Here is a 25,459-nt window from a genome sequence, read left to right as displayed (position 1 = left end):
TTCTCACACTCACACACACATTCTCTTCATGGGACCCAGCCCACAGGCTCACTTGCAGGAGCTGAACCCTGCCCAAGGCTGTTCCCCTCCCCTCCCTCTTGAATCAGAATGAAGTCAAGTAAAATCAAGGTGAGTTAATTGTCATGACGTAAGTACATGAGCTACAGGTGAAGGCATGTAGATTAGGTCAAAACATGAAATATACAGTATTATGCAAAAGTCTTAGACACATAATTTATTTTAAAGTTTAAACAAAGGTACAGAGCATTTGAAACTGTGAAGAGCTGAGAAGCAAAGCAGAGATGCAACAGATTCAATATAAAGAAGAAGATGAAGAAGATGGCACCTCTGAAAAATCTATCACATACTCAAGACGCTATCTGTACTCAAGATAGCAGAAATTCTTTAGATGGAAATAGTCCAGTTAATAGACTACGCAATTAAAACAATTATAACACATGCATAATGTGCTAACACTTAGCTAATTAAAAATGAAAACATAATTTGCAACTGCTATATTGCCTTCTGCCAGGGAGGTGGGGACCATACTATGAAAAATACACGAGTATGTTAAAAGTAAAAACTATGGTTTCTTTTACTGACACGATTAAAACATCAGCTTTAGTGTTGCATTAATTGAATGAATATCTTACAAATATTATGTTAAGGTAAGCAACCAATTCCAACAAGCTCGATGCCTTTGCATTAGGAGTATTCTGGATGATGTGAATATAGCAGATATTAATTCAAATAAGGAACAGTCTTCAGTTATTAATGTAAATTGTGAATTGCAATTACAGCCTTACTCTGTATATATGACGAAGACTTTTGTGCAGTACTGTAAGTTATACAAGACAGTTAAGAAAAAAAGATGGTGCAAAACAAGGCATCAGTCAAAATAAGTCACACTCAAGGCGTACTCTCTTTTGGCTGCTACCATCAGGAAGGAGGCAAAGGAGTTTGGTTCCCATGCTACCAGGCTCAGGGACAGTTATTACCCTTCAACTGTCAGGCTCCTGAACCAGTGTGGATAACTTCACTCAGAGCAACTCTGAACTGTTCACTGAATACACCTGAATACTCACTTTTCAAGGCCCCTAGAACCTACGTTCTCAGAACTATTTATTTACTTTTTATTATTTGTGTTTTGTGTACTTGCACAGTTTCTCTTCTTTTGCACATTGGTTGCTTGTTAGTGTTTGTGTCTAGTTTTTCCTTGATTCTATTGTACTTCTTTGTTTTCCTGTAAATAACTGCAAGAAAAGGAATCTCAGGCTAGTATAATGTGACATATAATTATTTTAATAATAAATTTACTTTGAACTTTGATCTTTAAAGCGCATGGTGATACAAGAGGTATTTCATGTTGTACCATTATTGAGCTAGGGTTAGGATTGTGCAATTTATTTCAAGATTCAAATGGTGTAGGAAATTCTTTGAAGCTGGTGTTGTGAGACTTTGTGCTTCTGTGACCCCTTCGCAATGGTAGCAGCTGGAAAAGTGCATGTTCCATATGGTGGGGTTCTTGATGATAGATGTCTCCTTCTTGAGGCAGCATCTCATGTGGATGCTTTCAGTGGCGGGGAGGGTTGTGCTGACATTGGTAGGTACTCACACTGAGCACCACAGTCACTGACTGGACACACACTAACACTATTAAAGGGATAAATGGCCTATCACCCAGGAGTCAATGGTGCTGATGATTACTTTATTGCTTATGCACATATGAATATCAAGCCTTTGACATGAAGAAAGTCTTTTCTTCAGGTAGTGCTTTACTATGAGGGGCTCAGCCAATTGTCTGGTGCAATTCATGGCAAAAGCAGCAACAATTGGGAAGTTTGATGTGGTCAGATTGCTGATGGCCTTATTTTCAGACAAGGTAGGACAAGCTTCTTCATTCCTCTTTGACATTTAGCAGCTGATGTTGCTTTATTTAGCTTTCAATAACCACATCTGGTACTGGGTCACTTTAGCTTACTAGCTCTTTAGTGATTAACTTTGCTTTATTTCACTGTAGCTAATAACCATAGATAACAAATTAGATGCTTTTCACCATTGTTCACACATGGAAATTTAGCACAATGATGCCCAATCCAACCACCTTGGAAATAATTTTTAATTCTCATACACTTTTTCAAGTATGTAAACAAAATGTTTCCTTAAACTTGTTTTCCATTTCTCGGAACCCATCATATGGATTTACTTTCAGTTTTGTTTTCCAAGAACTGCCGGTGAATTACAGGAACCGGGTTAGGTTTGCTGTGCACGCAAAATTGCGCAGTTCAACTCCTTAACCCTTTCACTGCACTCCAGGAGACAAGTTAGATCAGCAAGACAAACATTTTCCTCTCATTTTCTACTTCACATCTTCCTTTTTTAAATAAAATGAGCACAGTAAAATCATGGCATCTTAAATACATATTGTGTGGAGGGAGGCCCTTTAACCCTTCAGGAACATGTCAACCATCAAACAACTGTTAACACTAATCTTGTTCTCATCTCTTTTCATTCTGCCCACAATTCCTCTCCCCACCCCTGCCAACAGATGCTGCCATTCACCCAAATATTGGGGCAATTTACAGTGGCTTTTTAACCTAATAACCTGCATATCTTTAGGATGTTGGAGACAAATGGAAAACTGGAGGAAATGCCCAGTCACAGGGATAAAACCTCACAGACATCTTCCAAGATCCAGGTCACTAGAACTTTGAGGCAGAAGCTCCATGAGATGAGCCACTATGACACCCATGAACTGCTGCCTGAAAGCTCCTGTCATCTGGAACTTGGGTGGAGTTTCCCAAACTCTCCTTGTGTGGAGGTTGATCTGAGCTGTGGTAAGTGATCAGTGTATGAAAACTGTAAGTCAAGGTCCATCAGGGCTTGAAGATAAACAGTGAGGAAAGGGAGGGGGAGGGGAAAACTTGAGAGAGGAGAATGGGAGAAGTGAATGAGGATGTACTGAACCAGGATGAGCCCGTCTTTGACCTTAAAGGGTTAGGTGCAAGTTTGAGCAAGTCATAACAGATAAAAGCCATTCTATACAGACGCTGTGAGGGACATCCAAAGTCTCATTTAAACACATAAACCTCTACCAATTTCCCAGCTCAATATTGTATATTAGCTTTAGTATGGGATACTGTACTGAAGATAATGGTACTAGCGAACAAAGCTACCAATGGCAACATCCTTAAGTCGGGTCATGAAGCAATTCCTTTCACTTCTTTTAAAGGCTTCTTTTTATATCAGATGTGGTTCTGCTACTGTTAGAGCCTGCAGTTTATCCTCAGGTGGTGTGTCTTTGGGTCAAAAAGGTGATCTGATACTTTGCTGTCTCCGAGAGGCTTCTGGGAGACTGCGACCAGAGCGTGCGGCATGGAGATGGGGCGCGGGTCCATGATCGACTCCATCTCTCGTCGATCTCACAGAGTAAGACTGAACTCATGGAGGTGGGTGCAGAAGGCGAGCGAGTGTTCAGGGCCATCTACCAGCCTCTCGCCCTCTGCTGTCGGAGAAGGTCCCTACATGTGCAAGTCTTTTGCTTGCCTCTCCTGAGGGAAGGTAGTGTTCGAGTGATCTCTCTCCCTCAATGACGTTGGTGGATGTAGCCAGAACAAGATATAGTCAATGTGGATTGTAGATTTGGACTCTAAATCAGTTTTTAAGATGTGTTCTGTTTCTAGCTCAAGTTCTAGTTTCTCTTCTTTTATTATTACTATTGAGCAGTTTTTGAATCTGGTGGCCCGCAGATAATGAACACTGAGTGGAACTGTACTGAAATATGCCTTTTGTGATTTACAGTATATTCTGAGTTTTTAAATAGTATTTTTGCCTTTTGCATGATTTTTTTGCAGGTTGGAGGGGAGGGGCTTTGATGTTTGATGTTTTTTTTAACAGGTTGGTTCCATGGTTCTTTGATTCGTGACTGTCCATGGGGAAGACGAATTTCAGGGTTGCATACTGCATAGATGCTTTGATAATAAATGTACTTTGAACTTAGAACCCAAGAGAGAGAAGGCAAAGTAGGGACATAATCAGGGAAAAGGGTGAGGAGAGGGAGAAGGAGATTGGAAGTGGGGTGAAGTTATACACGAAAGGGATACTAGAGTATGAGAGGAGTTTAGAATGAGGATATAAAAACTGAATGACCGAGGGGAGCAAGGTGGAGATCAACAGGAGAATAGAGTGCAGGGAAGAGTTCAGAGTGGGAGAGGATAAACAGGTTTTGGGGGAGAGGGAGAGAGGATTGCAATTGAGACAATGAACAGGAATCTAGGGGCAGGGAGGAATCTGGATTGGAGATATTGAACAAATGATCTGAGCCAGATTTCTACAGGGCATTGTCCTTGGCCCAATCATTTTTAATAGACTTATCGATGACTTTCCTCCTCATATGATTTCAGAAGCAACAATGTATGCTAATCATTGGATAATGCTCAACTCCATTTGAACTCCTCAATAAAATTAATTTGAGTTGAGAAAGTCCATCTGCTTGCATTTCAGGCACAGTCAATACTGCAGCTATATCTATGTCTCACATTCAGGTACATCATACTCCCTCTATATTCCTCTTGGAATCAGGGTGGTTTCACTGGCTTGACATTAATGTTAGATTCATGTATATGTTTTGTTATGAAGTTGCTGATTATATTTATATACATCTTGCATTTCTTTATGGAGTCCCATGGGTATCCTGTGTTGAGTTGGCAGATGTATGCTTATGGCAACAGTTATGTGACTATGTAAGGAAGCTTGTTCTTAGCTGGAAAATTGGACTCTGTCACCAGTAGGACAAAGTGATCACTCCTAGCAATACTGTCATATACAGATATAGGAGAAAGAGCTGGATTGAGAGGGATGGGGGCCAAGTATGTTTTGCGTTCACATTACTCACAATCTGCTATCAATCCAATCTGATGCATATGCCATTTGGCCTTAGCCATTTCAATCAGTGATGCTGTTACCATGTCATTGTTAGTTGTCCACGGAAAGTTTTGTCCAATGGTACTGTTGTTGACCTTGTCTCTTTGTCATGTCAGCACTTTAATTGATTTGAATCACAGTGTTAATGTGAGGGATATTTCTTTAGAACAATGGAGAATGGTTTGAGTTGAGATGATGGAGCCAGGCTGCTTCTTTCTGCTACGTCCACACCAGACCAGATAATTTTGAAAACGCCGGTTTCGCGTAAGAACGATAGGCGTCCACAACAGTCATTTTTGAAAATATCTCTATCCCATTAAAACGGGTATTTGGGCAAATCTCTTCCTACTGGGCATACACAGGACACATCTGCAGAAAACAAGTGAAGAGGAAACGGTATACTATTTTTGTTTCCACGGCGGCATTGTGCAATTTCCATTGGTCAAAAACTAGAGTACCTAAAACAACAGTGAAAGAAAGTTTTCAACAATGTCTTCGAGGAATACAAAGAAAACTTCCACTGAGAAAAAGTAGACTCTACTTGCGTTTGGACAGACAATGAAGTCGAGCTGCTTCTGCGAGTTACAAGTGACTACAAAGTCAGCAAAGCAGTGGAGAACGTGGACCGGGAGTCGTGCCAAACCAAATACAACGACATCCTCGACCACTATAAAGAACGTTATATGTGTTCAAGTAAACAATGAAATGCCGTGCTGCTGCCACCATCTTCTCTGAAACATCATGACAGCATTTTTAAAAAGCTCCGGTTTCCCCGTACACACTACACTGCCCAACCGGCATTTTCGGATTTACACACTCTGGAGAGTGTTTTAGAAAAGTTCCTTTTTCGGGGAAGGAAAACGCTATCTCAGTGTGGACAGAGGGTCAAAACGAAGAGAAAAAGCTTTGGTTACGGATTTATGCGGTCTAGTGTGGACGTAGCCAAAGAACCATCCTGGCCAGTTACACAAACACATCAATCCAACACCTTTCAGGATCTCAGTCACCCACCAGGGATGGAAGGACATCGTTTATAAACAGGGATCTGGATATAACTGAACTTCATTTACATAAAAGATACTCTTACCGTTAAATGTGTTTTATTAGGTAACAAAGTTGTTAATTTTCATACGGTTCTAACCAGAAAAAGACTAATAAACTCCAGTGAAATTTAAGCAACATCAATTTGCATGTATAAATTAAACTTTCTGGAAAGGAAAATTAATTGTGGTTCCTCCATGGATGAATGAACTTTGGTCAATTTATTATAGACCATCTTTAGAAAGCAAACAAAGTAGGAAGGGTTGTCAATCTTAAGCGAGGAGTTTTTATTAAAGTAACCATATTATACTCTGTTCAATTTAACTAATTAAAAATTCAAAATGGAAATCAATCAATTCAATTCAAGTTTAATTGCCATTCAACCATACATGAATACAGCCAAATGAAGCAACATTACTCTGGGGTCAAGGTACAAAACACAGTACCAACAGTCTCACACACACAACAAAGCACCCATAGCACATATAAGACAGCAAGTGCATAAAGGTACCAGTAGGATACAGCCACACAATAAAGGAGCCCAAACTCAAACCGTCAAAGCTGCAGAAATCTGCAGTCAACCAGAAGAGAGCTTGTCTTCTGCTGAGTGAACACTGGGGGGCGACTCCAGCCTGGATGCTGCGCCATGCCACCCCCGGTGGAGCGTACTGGCTCTGAAGCCTCTCTCCTGGTGGTAGTAAACAGGTGACACGGTGGCTTGAGGCCTAGTCCTTGCTGTGAAGGAGCCCATGCAGCCCCCCTCCCATTCCCCCCCCCACCAGTAAATCAGTGAATCGAACTTGCAGCATTTCATATTAACAATGGCCAAAAGGTCTTGCAGTCACAAGCAAAGCGACCAAGATGGTCACTCACTATTAGACTGCACATCTCCTTCGACTCAGGCAGCGGCACAATGCACAGCTCCTTCACTTTCTCCCCAGTGAGAAACTCGCTGATGTGGCAGACCTGCGGTACTTTAAATTCTTAGTGTTCAGCAGGATCATGTGATGAATAAAAATGCACAGTTGATGCAAGTTCTTTAAATAATGTAAAGATTTGACATCAAATAATCAAAACAATACTTCATATGCTGTTGAATAAACATAATCTCATTAATTATAAACAAATCATTTACAGTGAATTCTTTTGGCTGTAGAAGTTACAAAATAAGCAATATTTTCCTTTGCATTGTTTCTCATAACATTTGCATTGAATCTGATCTTAATGTGCAACCAACTATACGAGATAAAAAAGAAAAATGCTTTTCATTTATATAGGAACAGATGTGACATTGCAAGTCATTATAATGCCAGAAGTGTATTTAGTTAAGTGTAGTCACTGTTACTGCTTGGCATATCGTAAGAATGAGATGGACTACAGATTTTAATGACTTGGCAGCTGGCAGTAAGGAAGTGATGAAAGTAGGCAATGTTCAGGAGACCCATTTTAAAGTGAAGTCAGATATCCTGGGGGTTTGTAAGGCAGGAGGAGGTTACAGAAAGAGGACAAGATCATTGAAAGGATTTGAAAATGATGAAAGCTTCAAAGTTAAGGAACTTCTTAATTGCAATGTAGCTGATGGGAATAATGCTGGTGGAAATTTGGACATAAGCATCAGAGACTTCATTGAGTACAAATTTACAGAGAAAAGAAAGTTGCCATCAAGTGTTCACTATAATAGTGAATCTTACATGTCACAAAGACATGGATTATAGGCAGAAGCGGAAATGTGTCATGTTACAGAAAGTAGGTGACCGAAATGGTGGCACTGAGATATGAGATCTGAAAATCAACTCAAATTAGGCATGACAGCAATGTTACAAATAACCTAGTTTAGACACTGTTAGGGAGAAGCTTAGAGTCCGTGGAAAGGAAGTGATGTCTCTGCTGTGGATGAAGACTTTTGGTTCAATATTTGAGCAGAGGTTGAAAGTTCAGATTAGAATGTCAAACGAAAGGTCCAACAATTTAAAGAGGACAAAAAGGTTGAAGGAATTATAGCAGGTTAAAACTGAATTATATCAATATACAGGTGGAATCTAGTGCAGTGTTTACTATGGAATGTATTGTTTGAGAACCATTTTGTTTCCATGTTGGGATTGAAGTTTGCCTTGGTGCAATTCCTTCAGCACAGAGACCTGGCATACTTTCGTCAGATCTAGACAGACAAAGCAAAATTCAACTTGGCACCTGCAACAGATCGTATTTTTACATCCCTTTTGATTGTGTTCGAGCAGCTTACCACATGTTGGGCAGGCTCGAATGGAAGGGCAATTCCTCACTACAGTATCTAAGAGGTTGATTAATGGGCAACTGCGTAGTATGTCCAGTTCCATATTGGAGCACCCTGCATTATCACATCGGTCAGAACGTCGGCCTCGTCCCTTCCATGGTTTCAGGCACTGCCAACAGAACTTGTAAACACTCCCCTCTTTTGCAGTACACATAGTGCAGTGGACACTCAAGTTACTAAAGTCTGTGCGTTCAATGTATGTTCCACATCCAGGACACTGTGGTAAAAGATAAGCAAAAAAAAAAATTGGTGAAATAAATTACTTCACACTGATAACCCTTATAATGCATCACCTAAATATATGTGTTTCAAATGTCGTAGGCTGCTGTGACTATCTTTACCACAAAATGATCAAACAAATTCTGTTCTTTTCTGAGAATTTGCATTTGTATTCTTACTGGATTAGACCTTAAACCTTTCCACCCTATCCTGCTAAACTGTGGGGCTCAGGGGTAGATTAGTTATTAAAAATGCATTTTTGGTAATTAGAAGACAATAGAGAAATTTGATTGTGATGAGAATATTGAGCATAGGAGCAAAATAAATTTGCTACTTCATAGAAATTTATTGATTCTAAATTGCACATATATAGTTTCTAATCACGGAATGTAGACGTTGGACATATGTTTGATACCTGAATCTATTGCGTCAGTTTGGACATGCTAATCAAAGAGGTAACTCTCAATTAAATATGCATTATATGCTGACAACAAAGTATTTTCTATGAAGCAAATGTAGTGCAGACACAAACATTGAAATGCACACTTTGTGAGACTTACTGATTTGTGAGATCAGATTGTGGGACATTTGATTGTCAGACTTACTGATTTAACTCACAGTACTCAGCTGCAGCCAGCACAGCAACTGTTTCCTCAAAATGCAGCTGCTCCTCTCTGGTCAGTATTGCCAGCTTGCGAACTTCATGGTAGGGCCATTCCTGTCCGCATTTCTGTCCATCATCTTTCAATGCTGGGTAGTAGAATTTGTACTGACCCTGTAATTTCAAATTTGATTAAAATTGAATGGTTTAAGTTGCCTTCTTCCTAGATAATGAGAATGACAGAAATAACTTTCTCATTTTACCCAACTCCTCATTGCCAAGTTCTCTCTCTCAAATCACTGTCTGAGCCCAGGAGTGTGGAACACTGATGTCCAATCCAGTGCAAGGAAGATTCACCACATTGTTTATTCCTCATGCGGAGAGATTAAGTTAACTATGTTTGTATTTACTAGAGCTGAGAAAAATGAGAAGGGATCTAAGTCACAACCAGGTTGAGTTGGTTGAAGGTAAACTTTTTAAAAGTTACATTTGACACCACCTGCACCCACAATATTTTTACCAGATAGAGTGTGGTCAGGTACTCCTTGGTGGAGGCACTAAAGCAAACTACGTTCTCTCACACATCAGGGAAGAAGGTGATTCATTTTGGAACAGATTCTCCTGACAAAATGTAAATCAAAGAAATTGATGAAAAGTAGCAGTGTAGATATATCTATATTTTGACAGAGTTATGGAACATTTTTAGTTCACAAAACTCAATTTCTTCCCAATCCAGAAGGCTCCGACACCATGCAGTCAGTGAGTTTGGATCTACTGCGTGTTTACAGGACATTTCTGCCCGCAAAATATCGGGATCATACTCTCCTGAAATAACAAGTAATGCAGTTATTTTATCCTATCGAAATGGTGAGTCGCTGAGTATTTACATCTTAAATCAGTCAGAAAATGAAAAATAACTGAATCCACAGACTGCTATATTTCTTGGAAATCTAAATATGAAAATAGCCATGAGGAGCAAATGCCACAATGGATTTGGTCTCTTAAATATTGTTTCTGCTAATGCTCCTATTCTATTCAGTAGTACCTTCCAATTGTGTAGAGTAACTATAAATATTCTCAAGGAAAACATTCAATTAAGATATTTTTCCCAGAATATTCATTTCCATCAACCTATATATTTCACACATTGGCTGACAGCTGTGAGTAAATTGGAATGAAATGCCTGAAATAGCCTTGACTGAATAGGGTTGGAATATCCTTCACAGTGGTCCTGGAGAAACAGGGATTTAAATGTCAATGGTCTAGAACAATGCTGCAGGCATCATGGAAATATTATCTGAGCACTTTTATTCATTTCCTTGATGCTGGGACACATCAACAGTGATGTAACCCGGGGTCTTTGGGTGCTTTGGGTCTTTTGATATCAGACTCTCACCCAGGTGACCCAACCAGAGTTGATCAGGCCCTGACTTGTGTCCCAGTGGTGCTAGTCCACTGTTCACACCTCTTGATCCAAAGCCTCCTGGAGAGTTGTTCAGAAGCCTCTGTGATGGTCCTGGTGGCTCTTTTCTTTGCAGCCCCCATAATTCCAAAGAGAGAGTATGTTCTGCCCAGTGAATGGGCAGCAAAATCTCTACACCCCATCTCCACAGGCTCACATCGTTCCCTTCACCCCTGCCTCTGGCACCGTTCTTCCAGCCCTTGGTATTTGGCTTTCTCAGGTTCAAATCCCTCCTCATTCTGGTCTTCCCAAGGAACTGTCAGCTCTACCATTCAATGTTAAAACATGTCAGAGATGAGAATGCAGACAGGTAAATGGACTGTTGATTTGCTAAATGCATAGCTCCAGCCCAGTTCATGTATTGGCTGTCCGAATGGAACAGTTCACTTTTCCCCATGTCAGTGTCCAGGGCGCCATGAATTGGAATCTATTTCTCCCACTTCAGTACCTGAGCCATCCAATCGACTCCAGGGTCACACTGAGGAATTTTTATGTTTATAGTGAGGCTTCTTTAGAACTTCTGCTTATTCTTGAAAGGAAGAGTATTTCGATCCCTACACATACTGCCCCTTATTATCACTACATGCACTTTCACTCTTGCATTCACTTGTACATATGGAGGTCTGCTGACAGTATTTAGACAGGCTTTAGATATTGAAAGCCAGAGGTTGAGTGACCCCCAAAATCTTAGTGTACCATGAAACAAAAATGATCAGATTTAATCCATGACCCTGTTTATTCCAGATTAAAACTTCATGTATGATTTGAATCTATCAGTAAATTCAACAGTTTCAATCTTCCAAAATACTTCCAGTGATACAAAAATTGTATTTATATTTACTTGTGATTTCATCTTTTCCTTGCACAAATTTTAGAGAGTGATCATTTTTGTCATAACCCTTCTCGTTCTTTTCTGGTACAGTGTTCATCTTCCAAGCTGCAGAGCAGAAACTTTCTATGATAGAACCCTCTCTGGAAAGTCCCTTCACCAACAATCCCGGAAGAAGACAACTACCACTATCAATCACATGATACTGCACTTTATCAACTCGTGCTTATTTGCAGCATGTAAGGCACACCCCTTCAGGAAAGGAAACTCTGAATACATTAACACTTTCCTTTCCACATGATAATGTTTACAGCCAATTCTTCACACTGTTCAGGGATGGGTTATGATTTTATGTATGAGTTCTGCTTCCATGGGTGACGCTAGTGACATGCACGTCTTTGCTTGACATTAATTACATCAAGAATGGGCATCAATAGATGTTGCAGGTGCTCCCAAAATGGGCCAATGGTAATTTTTGGACCCTGTGATATTAAAGGAATGACAATATTGAGTACGTGAAGGATCTGAAGGGAAACCAGCCCAGGGTTGTTGCTGTTCGTGTCCTTCTGCATCATAGCAATGAAACAGGAGGTAGGTACCTCCAAATCCCTTTGACGACTTGCTGTCATGCATTGTGAATATTGTAACCGTGCAGGAGTTTTTAATGGAGGAGATAAATAGCTTATAGCTTATAGCGGGAGGAGAAGATGGCGGCGCGACGCAGCGCACGCGACCTCTCCGATGAATTGATGTCAGATTTGTTAAATAGGGGCCATGCACAATTCTGATTTGATGAAGACAGATGTGAGAAGCACGGAGGAACATCTGGAGAAACTTCTGAAATGCCCGGTTCGCTGCCGCTGCTACTGTGCGGTCGAGAATCTCCGGAGGGAAGGCCCCAAATCCTCTGATTTTCCTGTTGCTGGCGGCTGGGGCTGGGGTCGAAGCGCTCGGCAGAGAAGGTGCTCGGTGCTCGGTGTCGGAGGGCTGGTCGGAGGCTCAAAGTTTTCGGACGACTCAGAGTCGGACTGTGTCGAGTGCTTCCAGGATGCTGCATCGGCAAGCAGTCTGACTGGTTGCATTGTCACCTGGTGTGGAGGCTCCAATGTGCAGGATGAAAAGGGGCTGCAGAGGGTTGTAAACTCATCCAGCTGCATCACGGGCACAAGCCTCCCACCATCGTGGGCATCTTCAAAAGATGGTGCTTCACGAAGGCGGCATCCATCGTCAGGGACCCTCATCATCTGGGACATTCCCTCTTCTCATCGCTACCATCAGGGAGGAGGTACAAGAGCCTAAAAACCACTCAGAGTTTTAGACACACCTTCGAGACAAGCTGATCCTCAAAGAGGGATTAGAAGTTGAGAAAGTTAGCACTCTAAAGTTCCTGGGTGTCAATATCTCTGAGGACCTAACCAGGACACAACATATCAATATAGCTATATAGCCGGCGGCTCTATTCCCTTCAGAGTTTGAGGAGATTTGGTTTGTCAACTAAAACACTCAAACCTCCACAAATGTACCATGCAGAGCATTCTGATTGGCTGCATCACCATCTTATATGGGGGTGCGGAAATGGTGGGCTTCTGCACAAGATCAAAATAAGTTGCATAAACTTGGAAAATTAGTCAGCTCCATCATGGGTACCAGTCTTCATAGTATCCAAGACATATACAAGGAGTGGTGCCTTAGGAAGTTGGAGTCCATCTTTAATGATCACCACACCCAGGACATGCCCTGTTCACACTGTTACCATCGGGAAGGAGGTACAGAACCCAGAAGGCACACACTCAGTGATTCAGGAACACCTTCTTCTCCTCTGCCATCTGATTTCTAGATGGACATTGATCCCATGGACAGTACCTCACTACTTTTTAATTTCTGGTATTTTGCATGACTTATTTTAAAGTAACTATTAAATGGACATATATGTACGGTAATTCAGTTCTTTTCACAATATTTATTTATTATGTGTTTCATTATACTGCTGCTGTGAAACAACAATTTTCACAAGTATCAGTGACTAAAACCTGATTCTGATTCATGAGAGCACAGGGAGAACGATGGCCAGTCACTTCCTCCTTGTGCCACACTCCATGTGAAGCTGAACAAGAGCAGCCATACAGTGTTGTTCCCAAGCTATCATATTCACGTGGTGTTCATCCCTGCGGGCATTTGATTGTACTTGGAGATTTGCCCCCTTTTAACGCACATATGATTTACCTCATAGGGTGTTTGATGCATTGTAATATGAATGTATTCTGGATCATCTGACATGTTGTGGATGTGTGTGGGCCTTTGCCTTGAAGGAATGTCAGGGTATGGCTGTGAAATGTCCGTACTTGTATTTGTGAAGTGTTGTATTGTAAATATATTAGCTACCGTGGTATATTTGGGGAGGGCGGGTGAGGGGAGTTTTGTTCAGGGGTAAGATATTAAAGCAAAATGGAGGAAAATGTAATGCATTACTTATTCTGTATTGTGTCATTCCTTTAATAAAAATAAAATTTGAAAAAAAGAATATTTATTGTACACCTTAATCAAACAAATGAGGAATCTGTATTTTTGAAAGCAATTTAGATCAGTTTCCTTGTATAAAATTCTAACTGATGGATCACAGGCTCAGTTCTCATTGGGTTATGTCTTGTAGATTCATCAGGTCACCATGGTTAACTCGTTGAAGTGTTTAAAATGCACACAATCCATGGATAAAGAAACTTTTTTCCGAAGATACACCTCTATCTGTTTGCTCAGCTGATGCTGTAATGAAGTTTGATTTAATGGTAAGTTAAAAAGTACAAGGAAGAAAAGGTAAACTTTTCTCAAAAATTAGAGTGATTGATTACTTTCCTGCAGTGAGTTTAACATCACATTTTTTTTCTTGATTCCATGATGAGGAATCTGGACAATTTACAAACTAACTCTCCATTGTTTCACAATGATAATTCACAATAATTGATGTTTAAAATAGTGTCAAATCTTTCGACTTCTATTTTTGTAAATTCAAGAAGGATGGGATTGTTAACATGAGCAACTTTGGATGCCATGAGAGCGTAGCGGTTTGTGCGATGCTAATACAGCCCAGGACATTCTCATTTCTGGTGCCGTTCTGTAAGAGTTTATACGTTCTCCCCATGGATTGTGTGGGTTTCCCCAGCTGCTCCTTTAGCTTCCACAGTCTAAAGATCTATGGGGTAGTAGGTTACTTGGTCATTGTAAATTGTCCTGTGATTAAGTTAGGGTTAATTGGGGTTGTGGAGTTGCTGGGGGCCGACTCCACACTGTAGTGCTAACTAACTAACTGACTAATCACCTGTATTTCTGTTACTTCAAAACATAAAATATTAATCCTAAAGGAAGGGAGTAAATTTATTTTGCTAATTTAAGGACACTGTAACTCTTTTTACCTCAGAAAGATCTTGCATATTCATTCTTTTTTAAAATTCATTTTTGGCCAAGTGTTGAGAAATCAATTGGCTAGTTCTGTCAACAAACTGGCAAGTTGATGGTATCATCTTGACTGCACTCCAGCATAGAACTTCTCCTGGAGAGTAGTGACTGAATGGGAGTTTCCCAGTAGTTATGATGGAAAATCTAATCACTGATGTGCACCAGTTTAGATTTGGGACAAGCCTAAATATATTGAGTTATATTTTAGTGAAAAGAGACATCTCTGAGAGTTAGTATAAGCATGAATAATTGTCAATTTAAATATTTTGAAACATTTAATTATTTTAATCATTTAGAATTAATTTCTAAAATAATTACTTCTCATAATAGGATTTCATGTTTACTAATATTTTTTAACTGTAACTGTCGGCGAAAGTCAATGTATTTTCACATATTTAGCTGCCTGGTACATCGAAGTTTTCAGATAAAAATTGTTTCTCACCTGGGCCTTGTACTGGTCACCTCCAAGAAGGGAGGCCAACCATCTCATCTTGCTATCCAGTGGTATTGCCACTGGCTGATTGCCTATTTTTAATATGTGTTGTTCATCCATCGTTGACGTCGATGAGGACCTCGACACCATAATGATGGTGTCGAGACTAGAGCGTGATTTGGATTCAAGTGAGGGAGAGTTGCGCAGCGTCAGCCTCACTCTCTCTTCCCAATTCCCATCTGGATCCAGTGACAAGACAGAGTCTAGACGGCTGGAGATGAGACTAGGTGCAGTGGATGACCAGGACGTCTTCTGTGTCTTGTCCTGTTCTACACGTTCCACGACGCTTGCAGAGACCGCCTTCTTGACCGTTGGACCTTCCATTGGTCTCGTCCGCTCAATCCGCCGGAGTCTGTCTTCACATGCTGGGATAGACAACTTCCTATCTCACCGAGGGTTTGAGACCCATCGGCTACCCTCACCTGGTTTAGCCGGCTTGTCGAAGCCGTTGCCCGGGGTGTGGCCGCTGTTGCATGCAAACAGCTACGGGGAGCCACAGGTGAGAACTGAGTGCCAGGTGAATATACTTCTCCGTGGATTGTCACCTTGTCGTGGTGGAGAAGCTTGTGTAGACCTGAGATCCCGACAGACATGCTGTCTAGAGCTATGCTCCTGGTAGGGTCACCCATGGCGGTAAGGTCGAGGGTGAGGTCCCTGACAAAGTACAATCCAATCAAGACCTCAATGGTGGAACAAGCGGATGAAGTCACTTCAACTCAATGGCTGTGAAGGCGGATGAAGGCTGCAACAAATCCATCAGCTCCAATCGTCGTGGTTTCCATGCTATTGGAATCAGTTGGTTGATTTGTGAAGTAGCTTGTGCTTCTTGGAGTGCAACATCAAGTACACGTTAAACAAATACACGCACAGGCATCTTCGCTCAGTACCACGGAATGAAGACCAGCATCCTCGAACTTGAGGGATAACCACAATGATGACGAATATTAATATACTAGGTTTTAGCATTGAGTAGAGGGTCTATTTGTGCAGTAACTACCAGTTACAGCATGCATTGAAGCCGATGCAACAGCTGACGAAGTGTTTTAGAATTGAAACACCACTGTGGCATAACGGTTAGTGCGACCCTACATAACTACCTCAAAGTCCACAACAAATTTGTGAAATAACATGAGAAAATTTCCATACCTCTCAAAATAACAACCAAGTAATATTGCAACACCTTATTTCATCTGTGTAACTCCAACTTGAGAGCATGAACATTGATTTCTCCAACATCTGGTAATTCCCCTCCCCCACCCTTTCCCCTTCACCATTCCCCATTCCTATTTCCCTCTCTCACCTTATATCCTGACCTCATCACCTCCCTCTACTGCTCCTCCCCCTTCTCTTTCATTCAAGGCCTTCTGTCCTTTCCTGTCAGGTTTTCCCTTCTCCAGCCCTTTATCCCTTTCACTATTCAGCTTTTCAGATCTTTACTTCACCCCTCCCCCTTTCTTGGTCTCCCCTATCACCTAATCTTTGTACTTCTTCCCATTCTCCCCACAACTTCCTAGCCTGACTTCTCATCTCTTTATTTCCAGTTCTGGTCAAGGGTCTCGTCCTGAAACCTCGACTATCCCACAGATGCTGTCTGGTCTGCTGAGTTCCTCCAGCATTTGGTGTGTATTACTTTAATTTTCAGCATCTGTACATTTTCTCTTGTTCGTGAACCAACTAATGTCGTAGGACATTGGGCAATTATTGCCTTGTGCCTGGAACCAAGTTTTCAATGAAGCTTTCCTTTGAATTCCACAATTTTTTTTTCAGGAGATAAAACTTGAGGAAGATGAGGAGATTGATCTCCTTATCCAAGGAATTTTTCTTCAGGTGTTCGGCCTCGACTTGACTCTACATTTCGCTTTTCCTTACATTTAACAATTCAAATGTCTTTTATGTTCTTGTACACGAACACAAATCCTAACCACCCTCCCCATCCCCACCACTGACTCTCCCTAAAGCCACTTCCCCACAGCCTATGAAGCCAGCTGCCAGCGTATCCTTGGGATATGGGAGTTAACCAGGGTGCCCAGTGGAATCCCATGCAGAGTAAATGCAAATTCCATGCAGACAGCATGAGAGATCTAAATCAGTGACCAATGCACTGGAGCTGTGAGACAGCTGCACTACTGCTGCAGCACTGCTCTTTCTCTTTGAGATTTCTTTTGATTCTGAAATCAGGCGTCTGTTATTCCATCTGCGCAAACTTGAGGAGTTCTTCTACTTTCAAAGCATAATATCTTCATTCTTTTAACTTAAGAAAAAATATGTTCAGGCTAAGACAATTACATGGTCTTGTATACGGATAAGGTCAAAGATACATTAAAAAATCATGCCGAACTCCGAGTCAAAATTTAGGAAAATCTTGTGTAAATGACATCATCTGTTATGAAAATTTAACATTCTTTTGAGTATTCTTCAGCAGATGTCCTAAAACTGAGTACCATAAGTCTGAAATAAATATTGAAATAGCTGAAAATATTGGTCAGGTTAGGAGACAGCTGTGGGAACAGAAATAGGGTTAGCATTTCAGGTCAATGAAAAGTTTTGATCTGAAACATTGACTCTCTTTCTCTTTCTTCAGATGCTGCCTGAGCTGCTGAGTATTCACAACATTTTCTGCATTCAATTTCACCTTATAGCAGAATTTTGGCCACTACTGCTTGGAAAACTAACCCATTTTCCAAAAAGCTTACAGATATTGGCTATGCCCTGTATTGTGGTAAAGAAGTCACTTGCTTGACTGGAAAATGTTGAGTATGTCTTGTCTGCTTGATAGCATCAAAATTAACTCAGTTTGTTCTATTTGTCAGTGGTGTAAATGCAAAAGTGTGACCAGTGCAAAGAAAAGTGATATTAATGATACCTTTCTGTTGCATTTCTCTGCTTTAGGGAAAAAAATATGAATTGTTTGCAATTTGGCACCAGATAAGAAGCTATGGAAGTTGCCACTATTATACTGAAATCAAATCTGACTCTGGTGACTGGTACAATTTTAATGATGAAGATGTTAAAAAGCTAAAAATAAGAACACAATGAGAAGTTTTCTAAATCACTAATTGAGGGTTAGTTTTCCAGTTCGAGGAGATGATAGCACATGGTCTTGCTGTGTTTCTGTTCTATGGCATTTTCTCAGTTTGTGTTAAGGAATGAAATTAAGTTTCTTCAAAAGCAACACTATACCTCACACAAAGAGACATGATTATGTTGTTGGAGGTTAATCACCCCAGCCATATGGTACAACATCACTGTAGGAGCTGAGTTGGAAATGTATTGCATGATAATTCCACGCCAGCTTGTTTTGGAGATGAAATGTAAACATTAATAATATGACAGGACTAACATTAAATGCATCAGACTGACCATGTGAGCTACCAGACAGTGGCTTTATCTTTATTCATTTGTAGAATGACATTGTCATTTCCCCTGAGAGAGTGCTGAGTCACCTGCTTCATCTCTGCACTCTAAGTGTTCCTGTTCCTACTATGCTGTGAGGTGAAGGGTTCCCAGAATTAGACCCAGAAATTATGTAAACATGATTATATATCTCGTCTGAGAGAGTGTGCAACTTGGAATATAAAAAATAGGCAATTTTAGTGTCTTTCCCTCTAATAAAGAATGTATAGGATTGAGAAAAGCTGACAGATAAGCTTCCTTAGAACTGAGATTGGCCATTATTTCACTGAATTTATTGTTGATTATTTCTGAATAACCATGACATTCATTGTATTAGTAATTTTAGTTTTGACCTCGTGTCATATAACTTCCTGACAGACAGTGATATTTTGATGATTTTCTTTGCATGTTGTCGATGAATATTTATTCGTCATGACATTTCATTAAGGAAAAGGATATCCGTCAAAGGTAATGATCAAATTTATTTAATGCGTAATCTATTGTGCAAGAAATTTTAGAGTTAACAAGTATTGTTACACTCTCCCGGAATCCTGTGACAGTGTTGCCCAGGATACTGCACCCAGGGCCTTACAGGGAGAAAGTGGTGTCCAGCAGAGTCAGTAAACTGGTAAAAGCAGCACTCAGGTTTGCAGTCACGGTGGGCCAGGTACAATCTGGAAGAGGGGTCCTTGGCATTTGGCAAAAGGCAACAACAGAAAAGCAAAGGTCGGCTGGGTTGATGGAGGAAGTACAGCGACAGGAGGAGCAGATGAGGTATGCAAGAGCAGAGTCTCAGGCAAAACAGGGACAGTGGACGAGGTGGGAAAACATCAAGAAAAGAAACTTCAGCTGGAAATACTTATGAGAAAAGGAAGGAAGAAAGATTAGTTTCCTTATAAGGATCTGTTTATGATGTTACATAGAAACATAGAAAACCTACAGCATAATACAGGCCCTTCAGCCCACAAAACTGTGCCGAACATGTCCTTACCTTAGAACGACCTAGGCTTACACATATCCTTCTATTTTCCTAAGCTCCATGTATCCATCCAGGAGTATCTTAAAAGACCCTATGTTCTCCCACCTCCCAAAAATCTGAACCAGTGGCTCAGTGAAGATCCAACTAGTCCACTCTGGAAGAACAGCAAACCTCAAGCATATCCTCTCAGCTTCCTCACTCAAGGAAGATACACATGGAGGCAGAACAAGGTCCTCAGATGTTTAGTATCCATTGTGGAGAAGCATAGGCTGAATAACAACTCTATGCGCCATGTGACTGGAAGAACCCCTTTTGTCACCCTCAGTGACACAGTTGGTGTCAATCATAGTGGATCCTGCTTGTGACTGGAACATGGCTGTCGACCTTGACAAAAGGCTAATATTCCCCTGGAGATAGCTACTAATACCCACAGACCAGACTTGGTCTTGTGATCCAGCAGTCTGAAGGCTGTAGTAATGCCAAAGCTCAGTGCCCTGGGAAGATGCAGTCTGTGAGGCATGTGAGCGGGAACGTGTGAGATACACCGAGCTGGCCACAGAGGCTAAGCAGCGTGGATGGAAGGTGCGTTTTTTCCAGCAGAGGTTGGCTGCAGAAGATTTGTGGCTATTTCCATGGTCAGATTGTTGAAGGGATTAGGAATCCGAGGCCAGGGCCAGTGGCAAGCGATAAAAGGATTCTCGGAGGCAGCCACTGGTTATGGATGAAGAGGACTGATGGCAGCCAGAGACCCAAACATTGTGATTTTCCTCTGTTTGGTCATTCCCACCATCCCCCCCCACCCCTACCCACACGACAGTATACTGTTGTTGAGGGGGATGGCCACAGGGGTACTCTGCACTGGCTCCTTAACACCTTTCCTCATCCTGACTGTCACCCATTTTCCTGTGTCCTGCACTTTGGTTCTAACTACCTCTCTATACATCTTAACACCCCTACAGCCCTCCGAATGATCTGAGGTTCATCCAGTTCCAGCTCCAACTCCTTAACGCGGTTTGTTAGAAGCTACAGCTGGATGCGCTTCTCGCAGTTGTAGTGGTTTGGGATATTGAGGGTCTCCCTGCCCTCCCACATCCTGCAAGTGGAGCATTCCACTATCCTGTCTGAATTGAACCCGGCTCGCCTGTACGGTAAAACATTGTGCTAACTACTGCACTACCGTGCCGTCCGGAGTATATATTGGGAAGACTGAAGCCACTGTCTTCAGGCTCCATAACCCTCTAGTTTTCTGAACACTGCTCTTCACAGAATCTGTCTAAAAATGAACCAGATGATTACAAATCATTTGGGTCTTCGTTCACTTCAAAATGAGCTTCTGATATGTTCTCATCATCTCTTTAAAAAAAGACAAAAGAGACTGCAAGTACTGGAATCTGGAACATACAAACAGAATGCCGGCCGAAAACAGCGATTCAAGCCACATATGTGGAGGCAAGTGGTGAAAGTCAATATTTTGGGTCAAGATCATGTATCAAGACTGAGTGGGAAGAGGAAGATTGATGGTATATGGTAGTAAGGGGAGGGTCAGAGGCTGATAGGTAAGATGTGGAAACATATGGGAAGGAGTGAAGGGCAGATGCAATTGGGTGAGGGAAGGGAAGGGAGGAGGGATCTGGAAATGGGATCAATGCAAGAAGAAAACTGGGTGGAAAATTGAGTGTGTGTGAGGGAAGAGCACTGGAGTGTGGTTACCTGAAGTAGGAAAATGTAATGCTTGTATCTGTTCTAGATTTCATAATCTGCTCATCACCTTGTTACATACCTCGTGGATATCTTGTGACTGTCTTATGACTATGATGTAATTGACTGTCTTATGAGTATGATGTAATGGTCTTGTGGAGGTCGCATGATGTAATTTTCCCACCAGTGTGAGGTCACATGATGACCTGCTCTCAACAGGTATAAAGGAGCCCCTTGGTGTGGCGCAGCTAACTGTCCACTGCATTATAAATAGAAGGCCATGAATGAAAACAAAAAGAATCAAAGGAGAAGGAAAGAAAATAATACTGGATATGTGAAAGACAGACAACGTGAAAGACAAATTGGAGAAGCAAATAACTGCCATACCTGAAAGTCTGAGAGGGAAAAACAAACAACACTGGAAAAGCTCAACATATCAGTAGAGAGAAAAACAAGGCAGATGAAAGATGCATGTCAGGCTGATGCCCTCCTTCATCTGAATTAGATGACCTACTCATCCCTTCTCTATCTGCCACACACTTCCTCAATCCAGCTATCACCTGCCAGCTCTTGCTCTGGCCCTTGAGATTGCACAGGAAGATGCCACAAGTAGTCGAGTGGGTGCTGGTAGAAGGAGAAAAGTAAACTGATGAGTCAAGGAGGGAATGACCCATTTGGAAAACTTTGGGGTGAAGAGGGCAAAGTGCGGCTGGAGAGACGAGGGAGAATTTAGATACAACGCAAACAAACTGCTGGAGGAAATCAACAGGTCTGTCGTACATTCAGATATGGCCCAACTGGGGGTGGGGGGGGTGGGGGGGGAGAGAGAGAAAGAGAGAGAGAGAGAGAGAGAGAGAGAGAGAGAGAGAGAGAGACTGACTGACTGAAGTGGTTTGATAGTTCACAGACTTTAATGTGAACAGGGTTTTAAGGTAAAGGAAAACAATAAATGTTTGGCCAAATAGGGCCGCTTACTAAAACATTCCAATGGAAAACTAGATGCCAACACTGCAGCTTAAAGGAATACCTAAATATAAAATGAAAACGGCTGATTTCAGGGTCAGTGGACTCAATGTCCACTTTCTCAGGCAAGGCCGAATGCAAGCAGGCAGCGTAACATTGCTGTGCTTTGCTTGTCTCAATAAGCACTACAATGAAAAGAAGGGAGATAAATGCTGCCAAAATGATATAATAATTAGCTGACCCGTACATATTCAGGAGGACATTTGCTGAATCTGCTGGCAGCTGAGTCTGTGGATGTGACCCGGCTCCTTCCCTAGTTGCAGCTGCTGAGGTGCCCCACAGAGCTGTGCCCACTGGAAGTCCTGGATAAGCAACTTGTCCAAGAATGTTCTTCAGGACCATATCCTCCCAATCCACGAGGTACTGGACCTTACCATGTACCCAGCTAGATGCCGGGAACCACCGCACACAATAGACCAGGGAATCATCTACCGAGCGGGGAGGAGGAGGTGGGGTGACTGGGGCCAGGGGAGAGATAGTAACTGACTTGAGCTGGGAATCATGGAACACTGGCAGATCTTCATTGATGCTGGTAGATGTAATCTATACAAGACTTTTTCCACTACAGATGGTCCCATGTAGTGCAGAGACAATTTGTCACTCCCAACTTTCAGGGGAAGATCCCTTGATACCAGCCAGACCTCTTCTCCTCGCTTGAAAGGTCTCACCTGTCGATGTCGCTGATCAGCCTGCCGGGCATGTTGTTTCAGGACGTGCGGCAGAGAAGCCCTGGCTTGTCTCCAGGTGCACTTGTAGCACTGGATGAGCTGTTCAGCAGCAGGAGCTCCTGCATCACTCTCCTGATCAGGGAAGGACAGCATTTGGAATCCTTTCGGGCATTCAAAGGAGACATACCAGTGGAGTATGACTGGAGATTATTGTGGGTGATCTCTTCCCAAACCAATTAGGAACTCCAGGACATGGGGTTGGAAGAGGCAAGACTGCCTCCAGCTCCTGATTCACTCTCTCAGTCTGGCCATTGGATCAGGGGTGAAAACCAGATGAGAGGTTGGCCATGGCTCCTACAAGAGAGCAGAATGCCTCCCAAAAGTGGGAAGTGAACTGTGGTTCACGATCAGACACCATGTCTTGAGGGAAGCTGTGGAGCCTGAACACATGTTGAAACATGAGTGTGGCAGTCTGAAGAGCCGATGGCAGTTTAGGGAGGGCAATGAAGTGGGCAGCCTTGGAGAATCAATCCACAACCAAAATGGTAGTGTTGCCATTAGATGGGGGAAGACCAGAGATGAAATTCATACAGAGGTGAACTGAACAGTTGCTGTGAAGGATGATACCTGGTCCTTCAGGTGAGACTTGGCTTGCTGGCATGATGTTATCTGCCTCATCGCTTCAGTAATTTCACCCAGAACAGACTCAATTGCCTGAAGCTTGTCCCCTACCTGACCAATGACTCTCGGGGTCAAGGTCAGCTGCTGTATCGCTGCTGGGTCGATCTTTGTGTGGTTGAGACTTGCTGTCGTACATTCAGATATGGCCCAAGTATGGAGAGACACTGAAGTGGGTTGATAGTTCACCGGCTTCAATATGAACAGGGTTTTAAGAGAAAGGAAAACAAAAACACCAGGCCAAACAGGGACATTAATAAAATTCTCAAACAGAAAAATGGATGCCAGCACTGGAGATGAAAGCAATATCTGAATACAAAATGAATAACGCTAGTCTTCAGCGTCAGTCCACTGGATGGTTCACTTTCTCAGGCAAGTCCGAATGCAAGCAGGCTGTGTAACATTGCTGTGCTTTGCTCAAATCTCGACAATCACTATAATGAAATGGAGGGAGTTAAATACCACCGTAATGAAATAATAATTAGCTGGTGCTTGCATATTCACAAGCGCGATTGCTGAATCTGCTGCACAGCTGAATCTGTGGTTGTGATGAGATCAGGCTGCATCAATGGAAGGAAAGGAACAGTGGAAGTTTCAGACCAAGAACCTTCATCAGGAAAGTATTCCTGGTGATGACATCACATTCAATGTGACAAAATTTGCCCAGGATAATTCTTTGAATGTGAAGACCAGTGGGGAAGCAGTGGAGAACTGGTAGTATTATGTTTGTTCTGGGTGGGAGGAGAGAGAATAACAGCAAAACTACAGATACAAGAACAATAGGTGTTCTTGAAGCTCAGTGAGAAAGCGAAATGTGTATTTAGTACTGTATTTCTTCTCATGCTACAGTTCAGTCAGTCACTTTTGCAACACAAGCTTCGATGGTGCTCAACAGCAACTCGTTAGAGCTCAATTGTGGAAATAGCTTAATTTCTACCTTTAATATCTCTCTTTTACCGTTTCAAGGTGGATGGGGTTCTGTCGAAGATCCTGACCTGGAGCTACACTCAAACTTCAGTTCTTTGTAGCATTGCGACCCGCTGCCGGGGACTCATGACCGGCCGTTTTCTGATATCCCAAAGACATGGTCTAGACGGTGAGCGCAGTTTTGGGGTTCCAGGGTTCTGTGGCACTGGGGATGAGCCAGTTCTACGCTGGTGCCACCAGCTGAAGTCTCGCGGGAGGAAATGGAACAGCAGATCGACTGCTGGGGGCTCTGTGCTTGCGTGCTCTCACTTCTCTAGTTGGTGGGGGATAGTTTGTTGCCAAATCTCGAGTCTATAACTCAGAAAAAACAGTGACACAACAGACATCCAACACCCTAAATTAACAAGTTATTTGCCTTTGTTGGTCTCCCCTCTCGCTGTAAAAAGGGGACACCTCACTATCCCTTTATTAGGGAGAAAGAGAGCCTCAGGTATGTTGAATAGTCGGCTGAACTGTTAGTTTTTGTTGTACTGTAGATCATAGTCTCTCTTTGGGGCTTTGCTATTGCTTGCTTGGTGAGTGGAGGAGGGTGCTGCATTTGTAATTAATTTAGATCACTTTGTAGAGATCTGTTTTCACTTTGACATGAAAGAGTCTTTTTCTGTTGATCAGTGTCAAAAAAAAGGTCAAATTAAATCCACTGCGATTCAATGTTGTAAAATAATAACACATGAAAACTTCCCAGGAGGTTGAAGACTTTTTATAGGCACGATGTATTTACT

General features: G+C 42.0%; 1 protein-coding gene across 1 annotated transcript; it reads right to left on the bottom strand.

Moving 5' to 3' along the window:
* Nucleotides 1-7,980: 7,980 nt before the first annotated feature.
* Nucleotides 7,981-11,522, bottom strand: LOC140197033 (uncharacterized). The gene is given in 5 exon segments (XM_072256966.1): nucleotides 7,981-8,105; nucleotides 8,108-8,474; nucleotides 9,078-9,254; nucleotides 9,808-9,902; nucleotides 11,381-11,522. Coding segments are annotated over 5 exon segments (852 nt in total). The 5' UTR covers nucleotides 11,469-11,522.
* Between the last annotated feature and the right edge of the window lie 13,937 nt (nucleotides 11,523-25,459).

This window comes from Mobula birostris, chromosome 4 (genome assembly GCF_030028105.1).
Source record: "Mobula birostris isolate sMobBir1 chromosome 4, sMobBir1.hap1, whole genome shotgun sequence".
NCBI lineage: Eukaryota > Metazoa > Chordata > Chondrichthyes > Myliobatiformes > Myliobatidae > Mobula > Mobula birostris.
This window is presented reverse-complemented; position numbering and strand designations above follow the sequence as displayed.